The 18,822-nt window shown below is 39.5% G+C and overlaps 1 protein-coding gene across 2 annotated transcripts in view; it reads left to right on the top strand.

Moving 5' to 3' along the window:
* The window catches only part of LOC109462575 (EVI5-like protein), a 36,724-nt gene extending 23,366 nt beyond the window's left edge, over nucleotides 1-13,358 (top strand). For both annotated transcript variants that reach the window (XM_019759131.1, XM_019759130.1), the window contains 12 exons: nucleotides 515-612; nucleotides 1,034-1,094; nucleotides 1,711-1,764; nucleotides 2,128-2,160; nucleotides 3,966-4,112; nucleotides 5,231-5,380; nucleotides 5,913-6,053; nucleotides 7,193-7,366; nucleotides 8,123-8,269; nucleotides 10,297-10,392; nucleotides 11,602-11,697; nucleotides 12,779-13,358. In XM_019759131.1, the coding sequence (XP_019614690.1) occupies nucleotides 515-612; nucleotides 1,034-1,094; nucleotides 1,711-1,764; nucleotides 2,128-2,160; nucleotides 3,966-4,112; nucleotides 5,231-5,380; nucleotides 5,913-6,053; nucleotides 7,193-7,366; nucleotides 8,123-8,269; nucleotides 10,297-10,392; nucleotides 11,602-11,697; nucleotides 12,779-13,231 (1,650 nt within the window). In that variant the 3' untranslated portion in view covers nucleotides 13,232-13,358. The remainder of the gene's footprint in view (nucleotides 1-514; nucleotides 613-1,033; nucleotides 1,095-1,710; nucleotides 1,765-2,127; nucleotides 2,161-3,965; nucleotides 4,113-5,230; nucleotides 5,381-5,912; nucleotides 6,054-7,192; nucleotides 7,367-8,122; nucleotides 8,270-10,296; nucleotides 10,393-11,601; nucleotides 11,698-12,778) is intronic.
* The last annotated feature ends 5,464 nt before the right edge of the window (nucleotides 13,359-18,822 follow it).

Raw genomic sequence — 18,822 nt, 5'->3', positions numbered from 1 at the left:
GGATGCTCAAGGTACGAACACTGGTACTTAGACATGGAGGGGATGCTCAAGGTACGAACACTGGTACTTAGACATGGAGGGGATGCTCAAGGTACAAACACTGGTACTTAGACATGGAGGGGATGCTCAAGGTATGAACACTGGTACTTAGACATGGAGGGGATGCTCAAGGTACGAACACTGGTACTTAGACATGGAGGGGATGTTCAAGGTACGAACACTGGTACTTAGACATGGAGGGGATGCTCAAGGTATGTTTTGTGTGTGCCTTAAGTGCACTGCTTTTGAAAATTTTGATACTGGATTCCTACAATGTCATGACATTGTTTGAATTCTTGTTATTAGAACACCAAATTTTCAAAAATTTTGTCACATTTAGCATTGAAATGTGTGTTTTCTTGGGTAGGTATGACATAAATAAGATACAACACTGTGCATTGCAGTCGGATTTGTACATTACCCAGTATATTAGGTACATGATTTTGTAGATGCTAACCATCTGTACATTCTGCAGTACTTCCAGAAGGAGATTCCTCTCATGATGTCAAAGGACCCAGAGGGCATCTTCAACCTGGCCTATAATATTAAGTACAACCAGAAAAAGATGAAAAAGTGAGTTTTGAGTTCTGAAGTTTTTATCATCATACTCCTACATGTACTCTTGCTTTGGAATTCAAGACCTTTAGTAGTTTAAGCAGGCATGCTATTATCTACTAAATTACATATTTATGGCAATGAACTGAGACTGTCTACACATGCATATTACACCAAACAAACTGTTACACACAATCTTTACACATTCAATTCTGGGAGTTGTTTAAAGCTTTGTAGTGATGATGCCTAAACTGTACTTGGTGGCTACGAGTTCCACTCTATGATCCTTGGTTGATAACGTAGTATTTAAATACATGACTGTTTTTTGTTCTTTTTCCGGGCTGGTATTAGATACTTAGTGGTTGGTACTTCAACCAGTTTAGTAGTCATTTTGTACATCATGTATCATTCATCAAGTTCCTTCCTTCTTATACCACAGGTTGGAGAAAGAGTACATGTCACTTAAGAGCAAAGAATTAGAAGAACAAATTGAAATTAGGGTGAGTACATGTACATGTATGTAGTTACATGTATTGTCTTTCAAATGTTTCCTTAATTTACCACAAGTAAAATCAAGCAAGACTTGTGAATTGTGTTTAGTGTAAGTCAAGAGGTATGATGTACCAATTAGGCCACAGCATGTAAATTTTATGGATGACATCCTCCACAGACTTCAAATCTGAGCAGGCGAAAAAAAACAAGGCGGGCCGAAAAAAAACAAGGTTCCTACATTTTTAAATTTTGACTCAATCATTGTACAAATGGTTTTGATTCAGTGGGAACATCACATATAGCCAGCATCACATATCACTGCATCAAAGTAAGAAACAAAACATTCAATCAGAGCCTTTTCTTGTCTTCTCTCTTCATACTAGTTATCTGCCATCCACCTTCTGGCATGGCAACAGACATCTTTGCCCATTTTGGCATGTTGACTACTGTCAAAAGGCAACAAAATTTTTTTTCCAAAATCAGGCAAAAATTAATGTGTGCGCTGCTCATAAAAATTACTTGCTGTGGCCATATAGACAGATTACAAAAGTTTGTACTTGTCACTGGTATACATGTAGCTGTTTTGTTATGCCGCTGACAATTTTGTTTCGTTCTTTGTTGCAGAGACTAAGAAATGAGAACCAACTTCTTCGGCAAAGAATAGAGATCCTGGAAAAAGTTAGTTCATATTTTGATCGACAGATGTACAGTACATTGTACAGATGTGTAAAATCACCAGCTTCATATTAACGTGCAGAGGAAAATGATATCAGTGTTTTAACTATTATTAATGTTTCAATAAAGTTTTCATGTTGTCTCAAAAATATTTCTTCCAATAACTTTTAACAAGGAGAAGTTCAACTTGATCTTGTATCCAAACCTGACTACCTGGTATAGCAGTTGTAGTAACTTAAATCAATCATCAGATAGTAGTCGATTTTGTCTTACTGTTACAGCTTTTGATTTCTGCAGGCAGTGAATTCAATCAAATGTTGCCAGTACCTCATCTTTCTAACTTAACCATATTGTTCCTCCCTATAGGAGAGTGCTGCTTTGGCAGATAAACTGATACAGGTATGTGAAGTTTTATTTATCCTGTTTATAGATTTTACAACAAGTTGAATAACACAAATCAGCATTGTAAGTGAATACTGGAGGTATGATATACTAAGTAGGATATTGGGATTTTTTCATTCAGTATTTCCCTCACTTCACTTATGCTTTCATGGACCTTCTGCCTGGAGTACTCACGTCTGCTTCTTGCCACTATATAGCTGATTTAGGTGGAAAGTTTGCCCAAAAAAAAAAACATGGCTAAGTTTGTATGCCCCCCTCGTTTGGAAGCTCTGAGGTACAAAAATGTGAATGTCTGATAGACATCATAATGTACAAATGTAAGCAAGGTGAGAAAAGCACTACTGCATATAAGAAAATCCCTACATGATTGTATATCCTATGTTACCTGCTGAAATTATTTTTGGGTATTACTAAATACCAGTATGTCTGGGGATAAGAGTTGCAAGATTTTAAGTGAACACCAGTATATCTGAAGACCAAATGACACCAGAAAAAGCCAGGCCCAGTAAAATACATACAAAACTAGAATTCCGAGATCTCATACCTCCATGAAATATGATCTTGATATGTAAATGTAAATTTCTTCTTTAATTGTGCAAATGACCTCTGCATTAACATGATATATGCATCGTGATGTATGTTAACTTTTGATTAACTTACAGATGTCCCAAGTATGACATTCTCATCATTCACCATTACGAAATCATAGAATTTTTGCATTAATTATGCAAATTAGGTCATCATTTGCATAATAAGTATCTGTTGAAGTTCCGCCTGCCATAGGTTACATATATTACATTGTACATGTATGTAAGTAGTATAATGTAAAACACTGTAATTATAGAATTTCCTCATTAATTATGCAAGTAAAGTCCTCATTTGCATAATTTGCATTTAATTATGTACATCTCTCTTTCAGCTACCTACACACCAAAAATAATGAAAATATGTTGTTCCTGTCTGGACTTATTGGCTTTTAAACATTTCGCCAGAAAGTGCCCTGCAGTTCCAGAACATGCCGCTAGGGAGCCCAAACTCATATGACTTCTTCCCAAGCACGAGAGCTACATTCCATCAAAATTTCATGACCCTAGCATGTCCAGATCGCGAGATATCAAATCCGGAAGTTGCGCTGCAGTACCAAGGGAAGCCACTAGGGGGACCAAAATCTAATCATTTCCAGTTTTCGTCACACCCTACCAACACACCAAGTATGAAACCAATCCATCCAGGCGTTCTTGAGTTATCTTGTTGACCAACAGACGGACACAGACGGACGGACAGATAAACGCAACTGAAAATATAACCTCCATGACACATTTCATGGAGGTAATAATATTGGAAGTGTACAATATAGTCACTTGAAGTTTGTTCCAGTCATGATGACTGAGAAATTTAGCTTGTACGGCCTTCTAAAAGTGACTTTTTGCAATTTTGGAAAATCTTTTTAGCTTCCCAATCGCCCTCCTTAGGCATCTCTATTTGCATCTCTGTGTTTTATTTTTGCATTTCTGTGCTTGTTCCTGACCTGACATCACTGGGTGACATCAGCTCAGGAAAAAATACAGACATGCAAAAATAAAATGTAGAGATGCAAATCACCTGACCGTGCTGACCTTTCCAAGGCAGGGCATTCAAATTTCGAGCAGCAGTAACAGCAGAACCGTGCATATTTATTATAAATGTGTCTGTTAGCCAGGTAATCCTAGTTATATATATATGTAAATTACAATCAGCTAAGGTCATATTTTGGTGTCATGAGCACTTTAAGCTAACCTTGGAGTTGTGCCTGCCTTGGTCAGGGACAAGTTGTTCGAGCCCAGGAGCAGGAGGAGAACTTCATCATGATGCGAGAGCTGGCCGCCGTCCGACAGCACAGCTTCGAGACCATGGCAGCACTGGAGGACGCACGGGATGTCATCAAGACACTGACAAGTGATGGACAGAAGGTATGATGTGTGTGTAATGTGTGTGTGTGTGTGTGTGTGTGTATGTGCATGCAGGTGCACGGTCAAATCCTTTTTTCTACATACATGTACATATTGCTGCACAAGTGCATGTAACATTTTAATAATTGAGAAGTTTATTGCAAATTCGTGCTCGGAGAGTAATTGCAAATTACAAACATAAAAGAACATTGAAACAAAGTATAAAATAGAACCGTCAGTTAAAAAATAAAGATCATTTCAAAGTTTTCAAAGAAAGGTATGATTGTTTGATTTTTGCTGCGTCTAGTTGTGTTGACACAGCATTACATGCTGTATAGGTGATTTAGTTGTGACATTAGACAAAAGTAGTACAGTATTAAAAGCCTTATATTAGGCTAACGCTACACAAACACACACCGTGTTACGCACCCCTAAACGTCGATTGACCGGCATCCATTGCGGTAAACAAACTGACGTAATAATGGTATAGGTCCATTGAGCTACACAAGAGGCCTTAGGGAAAACCTGTTGTTGATGTAATGGCTGCAACTGATGGGCCATAAAACAGCCCAGACAAGGCACACTCATTTTGTGTCACCACCACAAAATACAAACATGCTGACAGCTGTGTCTCCAGCTTTTAAACAATATTTTGCCATTTCCACTTCCTGATCTTTATTTGCAATGGAATAGGATTCATTTAACTCAGATGATTGTAGTTTGAAAAGAAATGACTAGAAAATTGATTTCTTGTATTGTCCTTAAATAATATGATACATAATGCAGCTTTCATAACTGCACACTTTGTGCATCTTATGCCATATACTGCGCTAGAAACACACAGGGTTGGGAAAGTACCTCAGGGCTATTCTCTTGTAAAAGATAAATTTGATGCAACAGGCTTGATTCTTTTTTTTTAATCTTTAAGATCTATAAAACATTTTTTGTAAGTATACGTATAAATGAAATGTATGTGTAGAAAACAATTTTAATCGAAAGTTTCCTGTCCGATGCACACAGTTACTTGTTACATTTTACTTGCCTTGCGCCCTCCTCTTAATGAGATAAAGGACTGGCCTAGGTGTACTTCAACGAGTCATCTTGTATGTACATGATGATCTTGATCTTGTTCCCCTCAGACTGTAGCACGTTCCAGCAGTACCCCAGTACTGGGTATCTCAGATCAGGCAGTGGCTGAGCTGCAGCAACAGTTGGCTCAGGCCAAACTACAGGAGGCAGAGGCAAAGGCAGAACTGTCAGACCTGAGGGACAAATGCCAGGAGTCACTGGTAAGTTGGATATCATGTGTGTGTGTGTGTGTGTGTGTGTGTGTGTGTGTGTGTGTAGTGTGTGTGTGTGTGGGTAAGTACCAGACTGTAAACTTTCGCTGCCGTGAACATTAAGTGAATTACATGTTCCATTCACCCACAGCACAAAGAGAACCAGACGTCCAATGTGTGTGTGGAGGCCCTGTAGTTTGTGACATACATGTACATGTTCCATGTCCTGTAGCACAAAGAGAACCAGACATCCAATGTGTGTGTGGAGGCCCTGTAGTTTGTGACATACATGTTCCATTGTCCTGTAGCACAAAGAGAACCAGACGTCCAATGTGTGTGTGGAGGCCCTGTAGTTTGTGACATACATGTTCCATTGTCCTGTAGCACAAAGAGAACCAGACGTCCAATGTGTGTGTGGAGGCCCTGTAGTTTGTGACATACATGTACATGTTCCATTGTCCTGTAGCACAAAGAGAACCAGACGTCCAATGTGTGTGTGGAGGCCCTGTAGTTTGTGACATACATGTTCCATGTCCTGTAGCACAAAGAGAACCAGACGTCCAATGTGTGTGTGGAAGCCCTGCAGGAGGAACTGGTCCAGGTGAAGCTGAGAGAGGCGGAGGGGCAGCTGGCACTCAAGGAACTCCGACAGACCGTGGTGGACCTGGAGGAGCACTGGCAGGTAGGGACCATGGACAGATCAACTTCCCAATGGAACTATACCATTATTACGTCACAGTTTGTTTACCTGTTCTAAAGAACATTCTAGAACGGTCAGTTAAAGAATACAGATCATTTCAAAGTTTTCAAAGTAAGGTATGTCTGATTTTTGCTGCGTCTAGTTGTGTTGACACAGCATTGCATGACGCATGGGTGATTTAGTTGTGACAATAGACGAAAGTAGTACTGTATTAAAAGCCTTATATTAGGCTAATGCTACACAAACACACACCGTGCTACGCACCCTTGTACAATATAAACGTCGATTGACCAGCATTCATTGCGATAAACAAACTGTGACGTAATAATGTTATAGGTCCATTGGGACTGATGTATAACAGACAGTTAGTGTTCTTATTATAAGCACTTCAGTTTGGTGGGTATCAGGACAACTCGGAATTTTCCAAGTCAGCCCATGGCAAATCTGGTCAACCCGGCCCAATAGCCTCGGCCTGGACAAACTTGGCCCAACAGCCTGGTCAGCTCGGCCCACCACCCTGCTCAACTCGGCCAAACAGCCTGAGATGCATCATGGGCAAATAAATCAAAAGCAGTGCCCAACATTCTTTCAAAACAGTGTATTCTACATATTTTGTCAGATAAGTTTAAACAGTTGACTGTGAGATTTTTGAAGCCCCAAACCAATTTGTTCTTAGTTCTTGACATTAACTAAACTTGTAAAGAAATCAATACTATTACTGTCAATAGATATCCTTAAGCTTGCCGACCGCATGTGTTGACGTGTGCAAAGACGTGTGTTTGTGTCAAAATTGCTGTCTCCAGTATTGGACTGAGTTGACTTGCTATTGCAGTTACTGTACTGGAACTGGGCATTGGATTTGATGTTGTTACAATTTTTTGAAGGACACCAAATTTTGACACATTTCAGATTGAATGAATGTGTGTTTTCTCTGGTGTTCATGACATAGATACATGTACATGTAAAGTGCAACACCCCTCCCACAGGTGATACAAAATACATGACATTGTACATTTTGTACTCCATATTGTATTCTATTTGAATGTACATATTTTGTAGGTTTCCAAGTATTACAATTATACATAATTATCAATCCTGATTGGTCCAACTATTGTTTGCAGAAACATCTGGCTAGAACGACAGGTAGTGCAGCAAGGTCAACAAATAAGAAGGGAGACACCAAGCAGGTGGTGGAGGTACTGCAGGATGAACTCATGTCTGTCAAACTGCGGGAAGCTGATGTTGTAGCAGCACTAAAGGAGTCCAGACTGCGAGTCATGGAGCTAGAAACTATGGTACTGTAATACTCACACCAAACAAATCCTTTGATGGACATATGTGATACATGTGTATACCACAGGCAAACCCCACAACTTGCACAAGATTAAAAATAATAATATACACCCTGCAGATTAATTTTGGACTGAATATCGTACTTTGGACAAATGTTTGTAGCCCTTTACGGCTTATACAATCATGTACTTACAAAGTTGATATTTTGTGAAAACCGTCCATGGCACATAACCGATCATAATCACATATCGTTGAAAATTTAAAAAATCCTAAGATTTTCTAAAAAATCTGAAGATTGTGTCAAAGAAGGTGAAGATTTTTTCAAAAAGCTGAAAAAAATCTGGATTTTTTTTAAGAATCTGAAGATTTTTCCAAAGAATCTGAAGATTTTTTCCAAAGAATCTGAAGATTTTTTCCAAAGAAATTTTTTGGTCTGTGTTTGTGTGTCTGTGTTTCCACATGGCCCTTAGGTCCATGGTCCTTACATGTATTCACATCAGATTCTACATGTACATCTGGTAGCGCTCACTGTTTTTTTATGGGTGTTTTTTTATCTTGCTGATAGCTGTACCGTGTATTTTGCACAGTTAATGAATCGATTCTAGACCTAACGTCTGGTTAGATGAGGAATTGATGACCATAAATGATAATTTGGAAACAATTCATGAAAACACAGACACTAATTATAATAGGTTGTTTGTATGCATATTAAAAACTTGGCCCAAGTACTGAGAATTAATGTTTTTGATCCCTTACAGAATAACTCTTCTACGAGCCATCTGAAGCGTGCTGAAGACAGTATAGAACAGCTGACACACAAGCTGGAAGCCTCGGAGAAACACGCAGCACAGCTGCAGTCAGAACTCAACCACTGCAGGAAGCAGCTCAGTGAACTGAAGGCAAAAGTAAGTCAGCTTGATTTGTAACAGTAGGGACCAGCCTTTTTGAGAGAGAGAGAGAGAGACTGGTTTATTTGTACCATACAGATACATACAAAAGCCTGTAAGCAGCCATATTTGGCTGAATTTAGAAGGCTTTAAAACACAAAATGCGCTTATAATACAGCTATTTGATAAAAGTTTGTTACATTTGATAAAAACAACCTATTTGTTGCATATCAAGTTAACACTAAAAATTACAACACATTAAAAGTACAATAATACAATATAAAAACAGTTGATTCAAAGCTTACTTCAAGTTAAAATTACAGATTGAAATAATCTATATACAGTTGTAAAATGCAAGACTTGTATACGTAAAGGCTGATGAAGTGGATCATTTTTCATCGTTCAATTAAAAATAGCTTAACACAGTAAGGCAGAGTAGTGTTCAAGAAATGGGACGTTCTGCACCTAAACTGACTTATGTCATGAGAATTTCTGAGGTGGTGTACTGTAGTCTCCACCAGACTCCTTTGCAGGCTGAATAATTAGAAATTGGTGTAAAAATAATGTAACTGGCCAGCTGCGTTAACCGGCCATATAGAGGGTCCAATTTCCCTGGACAGTTACATTCCTTTTTAGGCCCATTTCTACTACATGTATTTACTCAGCCTGCAAAGGAGTCTGGTGGAGGCTGGGTTTGTTTGGTTCGTGAGCTGGGAGCCTGGGTTTAGCATGGGTTCAATACCCGGTGTGGCAACCATTGAAACACAAAAGGAGGAGTAGTAATATCTCCTGGCTCCCGGGATTTGAACCCACACCAAACCCGTTCCACCAGCTCCAAACCCAATGCACCAACTGCAATCCTTTAGGCTAAAAGGTCTGGGCTGGTTAGACTGGTGAATTGGTGGTGCTTGAACCCCACTGTTACAGTTCTGTGGTACTTCCACTATTCTAGTTTACTTAGTTCTTCATACTGATACTACTGATGTATAAACCCTTTTGTTACTCTTGTGGATCACGCTGCAGTTGTTCTAAACCAATGCATTTGTCGTACGTGAGTAGTGACGCATACCTAAACCCAATTTTAGGTTCAGGTCCGGATTCAAGTCCAGAGGTTTAGGTTCAGTTCCAGACTTGTAAGTCCGGACCTAAACCCATGGCATATTCAAAATTGCATATTGGCAACCTTGCAATGTTGTCTGGGTGAAACTTTGGCAACATAACATGGAGGCCGGTACTTGATGATGCCCGATGGCAATGTTTTGTTTGTTTTTCAGCAAAGATTTTACAATCTACGGACAGTTTTAGGTGGTTTGGAAAGAAAAGGGGTATGTGAAATGGTCTTTTATGGTAATAAGTCTGGACTCGGTTCTTGACTTTTAGGTTTTTTTGAACTTGAACCTAAACATTCTTACAAGTCCGGATCCAAGTCCAGTGAACCGGTATACAGCACTATGTAACGTGAGGGTCATCATCATACAATTCTGATGCTGTAGAATTTTCAAGGAAGCTGTGATAGAAACAACCGTTGACAAGCCTTTTCTGTAACATGACATTCTGCTATTCGCAAAACATAATCATGCCGCACAGTCCAGAGAACACCCTGAGTTTGCAATTGTGCGACAATATATTAATTTTGCAAATTCATGCCCAAGGGCTAATTGCAACATACAATATATACAACATACATACGTGAAACAATGATTCTATTCAGAATACAAACAAATCTTTGTACATGTATGTGTGTAGTAGTAGTAGTAGTAGTAAGCCTTTATGTAACAGTGGGGCTTTATAGGCGCTACCAACAGATACGGAAAACGGGTCTAGACCTTTTCCGGCGAGAGGTTAGAGCGTCTGGTTATGAAGCTCTGGTGCCCGGGAGGTCGTGGGTTCAAACCCCGGCCCGGGACCAGAAGGGTTTTTACTGGCTCCTCCTTGTTTCTACATTTATTTAAACTTTATTTAGTGTGACTGATCACTAAAAGCATTTTTTGTCCTCTTGAGTTGAGTCAGTTTCTTACCACATACATGTATTTCTGTCCACCCAGAGCACATCTGAGGTGATGGACATTCGTCTGAGAGAGGCTGATAAAATGGCCACCATAGCGGAGCTGCGGCAGCGTGTGGCCGACCTGGAAATACAGGTCAGAATCTTCCTCATGTGCTCCAGTGTTGTGACCTTGAAGAAGCTGTTGTGACCTTGGAGAAGATGTAACACACACAAGAATTATGTGGGGTCGTGTGGTGTAGCGGCAGAGTGCGCGACTCGCGAGTCCCGGGTTCGAGTCCTGACATGCCACCGATCTTGTGCCCTTGGGAAAGGCACTTAACACAACTTTCCTCACTTAGCTCAGGTGTAAATGAGTATTGTCCTGTAATGTATTTGTCCCCTGTGTTGGTGGCGGCATTAATATAAGTTGAAAAAACTTGAGTGTGTCGTCACCACGTCTGGTGATTACATGTTGGAATAAATTTTTTTTTTAAATCATCATCATCACCTCCATTCCCCTTATTGCTTGCAAGGCACTATAGCAGAAAATGTCTATAGAAAGGCTACCAGACACTAGACATGATACAGACATTTCTGAACAAAGTCCAGACAGAAAGACATGAAATAGACATGTTTACTGAAAGATGACATTTTCCCTACTGTAAGAACTGTAGACAAGTTTTCACAGTTTTTCTTAAGACAATCTGAGACACATTTATTTAATTTTTCAAAACAATTGAAAACACAACAAACACAACAGTCCTCTCCAAGAAGACCCTGTAAAGACACAATAGAGACATTCTAAACACTTTCTTGAAGAATTTCTAGTAGTGTCCGGTAGCATTTTTGTAGACATTTTCGGCTCTACTAGTGAGGTTTCTGAAAACTGCAAGAAATCAATAAAATTCTGAAAACTGAACGAAACACACTCAAATGGGCCAGGAAAGGTCTGTTTTGTTTACCTCAGACATGTTGGTTGGCAGAGTATGACAGGTCAAGCACTTTGTGACATGGTACTACCTGAAGTATTGTGCAAAGCTTTTTGCACGCAAATGATGGGATGTTTTTGAAATTATACAACATTTCATGTTCCATGAAGGTACAGTATATAATAGTCGAACCCCATGATAGCTAGCATAGTACCGGTAGTAGAAGTAGAAGTTTTTCCAGACAGTTGTTGCCTGTCTTGTATTACTGTTACTGCAATGAGTAGTATACTTGATTATAAAAGCAATTAGCCTTCGGGCATGATTTTGCAAAAAAAGTTTCAAGTTTCATAATAATAATTATACATGTACATAATGAACATTTACTAGATAGTTGTCTTTGTGGATAAGTATGGACTTGGTCTTGAATGTTACAGCGTCAAGAACACCTGACAGCTAACCAGCTGGGACAGGACAACAGGCCTGTGTCTGCACTGAACATACAGTCCAAGATTGACAAGATGGAAAAGGAGGTATGTAGTATTGTGTATGTTGGGGTCATGTGGCATAATGGTTAGACTAAGGGTGTTTGGCCCAGAACCCAGAGGCACTGGGTTCGAATCCCTGACAATGTGACATGCCCTGATGTTGTGCCTTGAGAAAGGCACTTAATACAACTTTCCACACTTTACTTAGAACAGCCTCCAGTTTAATTCTGGACTTCCAGTTTAATTCCGGACAACCACCCATATCTCAGCAGCCTTAAACCCAGATGGGCTAATATCACAAACCATAGGTAAAAATGATGTAAGAAATATGTAGCAGCTATTCGCGACCCCCTGGGGGTTCGTCCAATTATTTTACGTATTATAACCCTTGAGCATTATGCATAATTATGCATAACCCCTCAAAGCATTATGCATAGCTGCTACATATTTCTTACATCATTTTTATGGTTTGTGATATTAGCCCATTTGGGTTTAAGGCTGCTGAGATATGGGAGGTTGTCTGGAATTAAACTGGAAGTCCGGAATTAAACTGGAGGCTGTTTTAGGTGAAAATGAGTACCTAGCTATGGTTAGGGACGTCCCTCAGACAGGATGTTAAATGGAGACCCCATGTTTGAGGAGAGCCACACCTCGAGCACCAAACTTATCAATAAGATTAGGGGTCCTCCCCAGGATAAGTGATTCAAAGCTTACAGTCCTATGGCTGCACCTGGGGCCATTTTGTGTTTAAATGAGTTACCACCGAATGGCAGTTGCTTCAGATAGACCCTTGCAATTCAGCCTCACTAGACTGTTACTGTAGTTCCTTACAATTCAGCACTTGGCTGCAAGGAGATAGTAGCTGGCTCACCCAATAAAAATGTTTTTTCACCCACTCTAGTGTCACTAAACAAACTTTATCTGTTCACTGTTAAGATTTTGCCAAGACTGATTCCTAGTTCCTACCCACCCAGAGTAAACTAAACATTGCTGTTAATGTGAAAATTGTCAGCAGTCCTTGTGATCATCATGCCTTTTATTACTTTCTGGAGTTTTGGAATCTCAGATGTCTTGACTGTTTCTTAATGAGTTGAAACAAATTTGGTAACAAGTTGGTGTTTTGCAGGTGAAGCGGTTGCGGTCCATCGCCAAGTTGCTGATCCCTGGTAGCAGGTCAGCGGGAGACGGGGGTACAGACTCCCCGCCGGGAGAGGTGTACATCACCATGGAGCTGGAGCCGGAGGACGTCATCATTCTGGATGACGACAGCGACACAGACAATACCCATCCGGGCACCGCTACACCCACGCACACTAACCCAGGCACTGCTACACCCACGCACACACACACGGGCACCGCTACACCCACGCACACACACACACACGGCGACCCACGGCCAACCAAGGACTTCATCCAGGAAACCAACACAGAGAACTGTAACAGTGAAACTGTAACAAATCAGACAAACCCCCAGCAATCTACAACATTGAACGAGAACCAACAACAAGACAGCACGACTAAAGCCATGGACATTGTGGACTCCAATAGTAACATGGTGGATACTAATGACAGTAGGTAACAGTAAGTTATGTGGTGCTATGCAGTGTTCTAGCCAGCATCCGTCTTTCTGTCATTTGACAGAAGTTGGCTGCTCGTGACGGACAAAAAATTTGCTGAAACCATCCTCTTTGATGGACAAAAACCAGCATGTACACAAATGTAAAGATATAGAAAGATATGTCATTAAACTAAGCTTAGTCTACCAGCAGAATTTGCCCCTGAAAATGCAGAATAGTGTTTCAGAGGGTTGAGATCTTCAAATTTCCTTGGGGGAGCATGCCCCACACCCCTAGAATTGTCGCACCTCTAGAGCTCTACATGATCTTACTAGTATGTCAAACAAGATTGAGAATGACGCTGAAGAAAAATCAGGCTGGCTAGAACACTGATGTTATGAAAGCTTTGGAACCTGTCAGGACCAAGCTTTCCTTTTCCTGTCTTCTCTGGTTAGAAAACCTCAGAATTCAGGGTAATGTCTACTATTTATGACTGTAATCTATGATTCCAAAAGGATTTTTAATGTACATTGTATAAGGTAAAGAAGGCATGTACATGTATGTTCTTCAATATAATTCTTGCCATGGCATGAGTGACAAATATATAAGAAGCAAATCAGAAAAGACACGTACAAAACTTAAGTAGTTTCATGAGGTTGGTAATTCAATTCATGAACAAAGTTCTTGGAATATATATAACCTAAACAGTATATATAATAACTTGCCGATGTTTTGGTAGTTTTTCTGATACCTTCCTCAGGGCAATACTGACTGGTTCTTCCCACTACAGCAAGGTGCTGCTGTACTTAAAACTAACACAAAAGGTTTGGAAACATGGTTTTGGTTCATTCTGTTGTTACTTTATCAATTGCCTATGTATTTGAATGTCACTGGAAATTTTACTTTTTACCATTTACAGTGATACCGCTTTCGATACATATGTGTGGTAGTACATTCTTTGGGTTGCTTACAAAAGCCACACTGATTTAATTTTATGGATGACATCCACGCGTGTATTGATTTTTTACTGTTGTCAAAAAATACTTCCTCCGAGGCTCTGGCCTGGGTGCCATCCTCCGTTACGGTAGTCCATGGTAGCTAGTGACAATAGGGAGCTGGCATTAACTACGGAGGATGGTATCTAGGCTGCCAAAGCTCCACAGAACTTAAGAACTCAGTAAAGTGCTGACTTGTTGTAAAAGTGCAAATTCAAATTATACCAGCTTTGTATTCCTGTGGTTTAGCAGCATTTTTTTGCCCGCACGCACTATAGTTTGGGGGTCTTCAGAGGATGTCATCCATGAAATTAAGTCAGCGTATATACTCAGAAGAAAAAAGTGCAGATACATGTTTGTGCTGCAATCATGTGTGTTGTTTTTTAATGACTAGTATTGTGGCTCATATCATTGTAAAGCTTGTACATTTTTCTGGAAAGGGATACCTTAGGCCACACCAATTTAATTTCTTGGTTAATGGATTGGCCCCCTTCATTTTTCTCTGATTTGCAAAAAAAAAATTCAGAATCAACTGCAAAATGCTCATATTTTGTCCTGAACAGTTGAAAACAGCCCTTTTCTTCCTAGATGTTACAGGTATTCCATCTATCAATGCAATGGTATCATTAAAAGTTCAAAATGCATCATCAATTTGTTTAAATTTTGAACCAGCCTGGTGTGTTGACTTCATGGCTCCCACCGTACCATTTTGGGCCATAATAGGATGCCTAGGCCTGTTTGTTTTGTTCGCCCGCCCACTCCATTATTTTTCTAGAAAAATCTGTTAACCGAGAAATTAAATTGGTGTGGCCTTATTTGAAATAATAGTGTGCAACAAGCACCTTGACTGATGACATTGAGGGGTAGCCCCCAAACATGCAGAGATTTCCCTTCCAATGTCAAACACTGTTGACAGCTCAGGGAAGTCTTCCAAGTTTCCAAACTTTTTGTGAAAGATTTATGTACTTAATTAGTACCTAGCTTAGAATTCCCAGGTATACGTGTAGTATGTACTTATACTATAGCAGGCCAATGTGTAACAAGTTTTGCTGTCAGATCACTGCAAGTCTGCATACATGTACATCTGGTCAGTGAAGTTAGGTTTGCAACATCACAATAATTTTTGTCACATTGAAGGCATCCAATGCAATACTAGTATATGCAATATTCATATCCTGGATGAGAAAATCTGTCTGATACGGATATTTACTTCCATTTCTTAGCACATTTCTGTCATCTTTTCATACTTGAAGTTGAAGCACTTGAAATAACCCCAGAACAAGCTACTTGAGGAGTTAGCACCACCAGTAAATAGCTAGAACCAGCCTACGGCAACAAACAAGCAACCGTTTTCTCTCAGCAACGTCACTGATCATGGATAACAATTCAACTTACTACATTATAAGAATGACAAGAAAATTGAGTTTAAAATCAAGTTTTGGCACCCTGAAACTGCTTTGGATGCCTTTAAAGTGCATGATTGTTTACCTTCTCCATACTGTGGACAAGTTCACTCCCCACACATGCAGATGTTAGTAAGGTCCCGTTCCAAACTGTTCAGAGCAAAGGGGTGGTGCTAGAGCTGTGTACCTAAACAAATTTTAGGTACAGGTACAGGTACAGGTACACAGGTTTAGGTACAGGTCCGGACCTGAACCTGTACCTGAACAATTCGACCAATTTATATGCTCTTCTGAACTCCTTCAATAACAAAAAAACATAAATAAACTTGATAGTTAAGGTTTATTCTTTGTTTATGGCGAATGCTCAGATAAAATATGGGCAAAACTAAGATGTTTTTGTTTTCATGAACACACTGTCCTTACACAGGCACCCATTGTTAACCAGCTATTTAAACATTTGAGGTCACAAATAGGCATAAAATTGGTGTGAAATTGTTTAGGTACAGTACCGGTACTGAGGGATTAGGTATTTTGGACCTGTACCTAATCAATTTTTCCGGTACAGTATCGGTACTGCGTACCGGTACACAGCTCTAGGTGGTGCCCATCTCCATTTCTGTAGCCCTTGGGCCACACAGTTGTGCAAGCACTACAGCAGGAGGCTGGTCCGCTGGTAGTGCTGTGTGCTTGAACTTCCCATACTATTTCTCATGGGTGCTGAGTGCTAAGTAGAGAAAGCAGTATGTACCATGTTTAAAGTCTTTGGTATGACCCGACTGGGGTTTGAACTCACGACCTCCCGGTTACAAAGGGGGCACTCTTTCTGATACATGTATTTCAATGGTAAGGGAGAGGGGTTTTTGATGGTGATCTGTTTCTATGTGCAGTTTACCAAGTAAAACTATCTGATAGCAATATACATGTAGGTCAGTGAATTCTTGTTTAACTTTTTTGTTATTCTAATAGTCTGTAGACAGTTGAGAGAAGGATATCCTACTGTAGTTTCTACTGTACAGTATATAAAAAGATTATTTATCAGAGCATGTTGATGGAATTGTTGTCTGCTTGCCATTGTAAAATGGGCTAGTTGTGAGCACCACTTAAGCACAGAATATAGTCCTTTTCCTTAGGTCAGGTTTGATATAACAAATTGTACATGTATCTTGTAGGTTATAAATATTACTGTGTGCAATTCTATCAATTGTCAGAGTATTTTAAGCCCTATTATTTAACTTGCACAGTGTTAAAAGATACATTGTCAATCCCTTATAGAAATGCTTTAGCCTAAACCACAAAGCAATAGAAAAATTGATAAACAGAATCAACATTAATTTTGCAGAGAAGTTTTATTACATGAACATGTACCTCCGTGTATGGAGGTTTTGTTTTTGGTGTCTGTGTGCCCACTTGTGTTTCCTTTGTTATTTGCATATGGTAGGTACATAGTGGACACTGACAGGAAGTTAGGCCATTGGCCCAGAAAAGGTTTTTTCCTGTCTCCAATTTCTGGCTATATATATTCATGTCTTGCCTTATCATAGCCAGTGGGGGAAAACATGAAAGAACTTCACAGTAAAGAATAAATAGGAAATTCACAAAACTCACAATAAATATTTTACAGAGGTTTGAGATCTGTAATGTTATATTTCTGGTTATGTTGTGGGTGTAGGTTAGACACCCATATTTCTCCATATTTATCTTGTACTTTTCTTATCATTTTCAAATGCAACATATGTGAACTTGTAAATATATGTATGTAGCTTGTTGTATTCTTTAGAACTACATGTAGAATTATTCAATCATCAGATGGAATTACCAGTACAAGACTTTGTAATTAATCTAAAACAGTTTTAGCTTTATATACCTTGTGGATAATATAATTATCTTTCCCTTGAGAAATGCAAATAGAAAGCTACTGCCAAACGGAAAGGCCAGATGTAACAAATGATTGCATAGTACATACATGACATTACTAAATAGATAGAAATAGTTGAATAAATTCCTGCTTCATAATAATATTTTGTTTGTGGTATTCCAGTCCATGCATAATTTGCATTTGTACAGTATTGATTATGCAAAGATATAAAAGGAAGATTTTATATCTTTGCAATTTTTCTTACTTGACAAGCATGCCCAAAGATACATGTACATGTAAGCACCATCTGCCCATATAGTGAATGTCATACACGCATACAAACTATGTCCACCATGTACACAAATGAACTATAAATGCTATGTGACATACAGTCATACATGTCTAAGACACCCACCCAGGGGACAGAGAAAAGGTGAGCTTCTTGGAAAAGTGGCCTTATTATACAAAAAGCATGGCGACATGACAAGTCAGAGAACAAGAAAACTGCCGCAATATTTCCACCCAATGTACAATAGACTGTCGATCATGCCCCGTTGACACAAAGTGACCCAGTGGGCGTCATTCTACATTGCACAAAGACTGACATACTGTCAAAATCAAGGCATGTCCTTAGTGCTACATATCACAAATAGCTCGATATGACTGTCCTTAGTTCTGAATATCACAATAGTTAAACAGACCTGTCCTTAGTGATAAATATCACCAACAGATAAAGAGGTCTGTCCTTAGTGCTGAACACCACCAACAAACAGCTAAATATATCTGTCCTTAGTGCTGAACACTATATTCCAAGCGAACAGCTAAATATACCTGTCCTTAGTGCTGAACACTATATTCCAAGCGAGCAGCTGAATATACCTGTCCTTAGTGCTGAACACTATATCCCAAGCGAACAGCTAAATATACCTGTCCTTAGTGCTGAACACTATATTCCAAGCGAACAGCTAAATATACCTGTCCTTAGTGCTGAACACTATATCCCAAGCGAACAGCTAAATATACCTGTCCTTAGTGCTGAACACTATATTCCAAGCGAGCAGCTGAATATACCTGTCCTTAGTGCTGAACACTATATCCCAAGCGAACAGCTGAATATACCTGTCCTTAGTGCTAGATGTCACAAACAAATAGGTCTCTCCTCAGTGCTAAATATCGACAACAAACGGTTAAACAGGCCCGTCCTTGGTGCTAGATATCACCAAAAAACAGTTTAAAAGGCCTTTGGTTAGTGCTGAATATCATAAACAAACAGTTACGTAGGCCTGTCCTCGGTGCTAGAAATCACAAACAGTTGTTTTGTGCTGAATATTGCCCAAATTAGGTAAACAGGATGAATAAAA

Source organism: Branchiostoma belcheri, unplaced genomic scaffold (genome assembly GCF_001625305.1).
Source record: "Branchiostoma belcheri isolate BF01 breed outbred unplaced genomic scaffold, Haploidv18h27 scaffold119, whole genome shotgun sequence".
NCBI lineage: Eukaryota > Metazoa > Chordata > Leptocardii > Amphioxiformes > Branchiostomatidae > Branchiostoma > Branchiostoma belcheri.
This window is presented reverse-complemented; position numbering and strand designations above follow the sequence as displayed.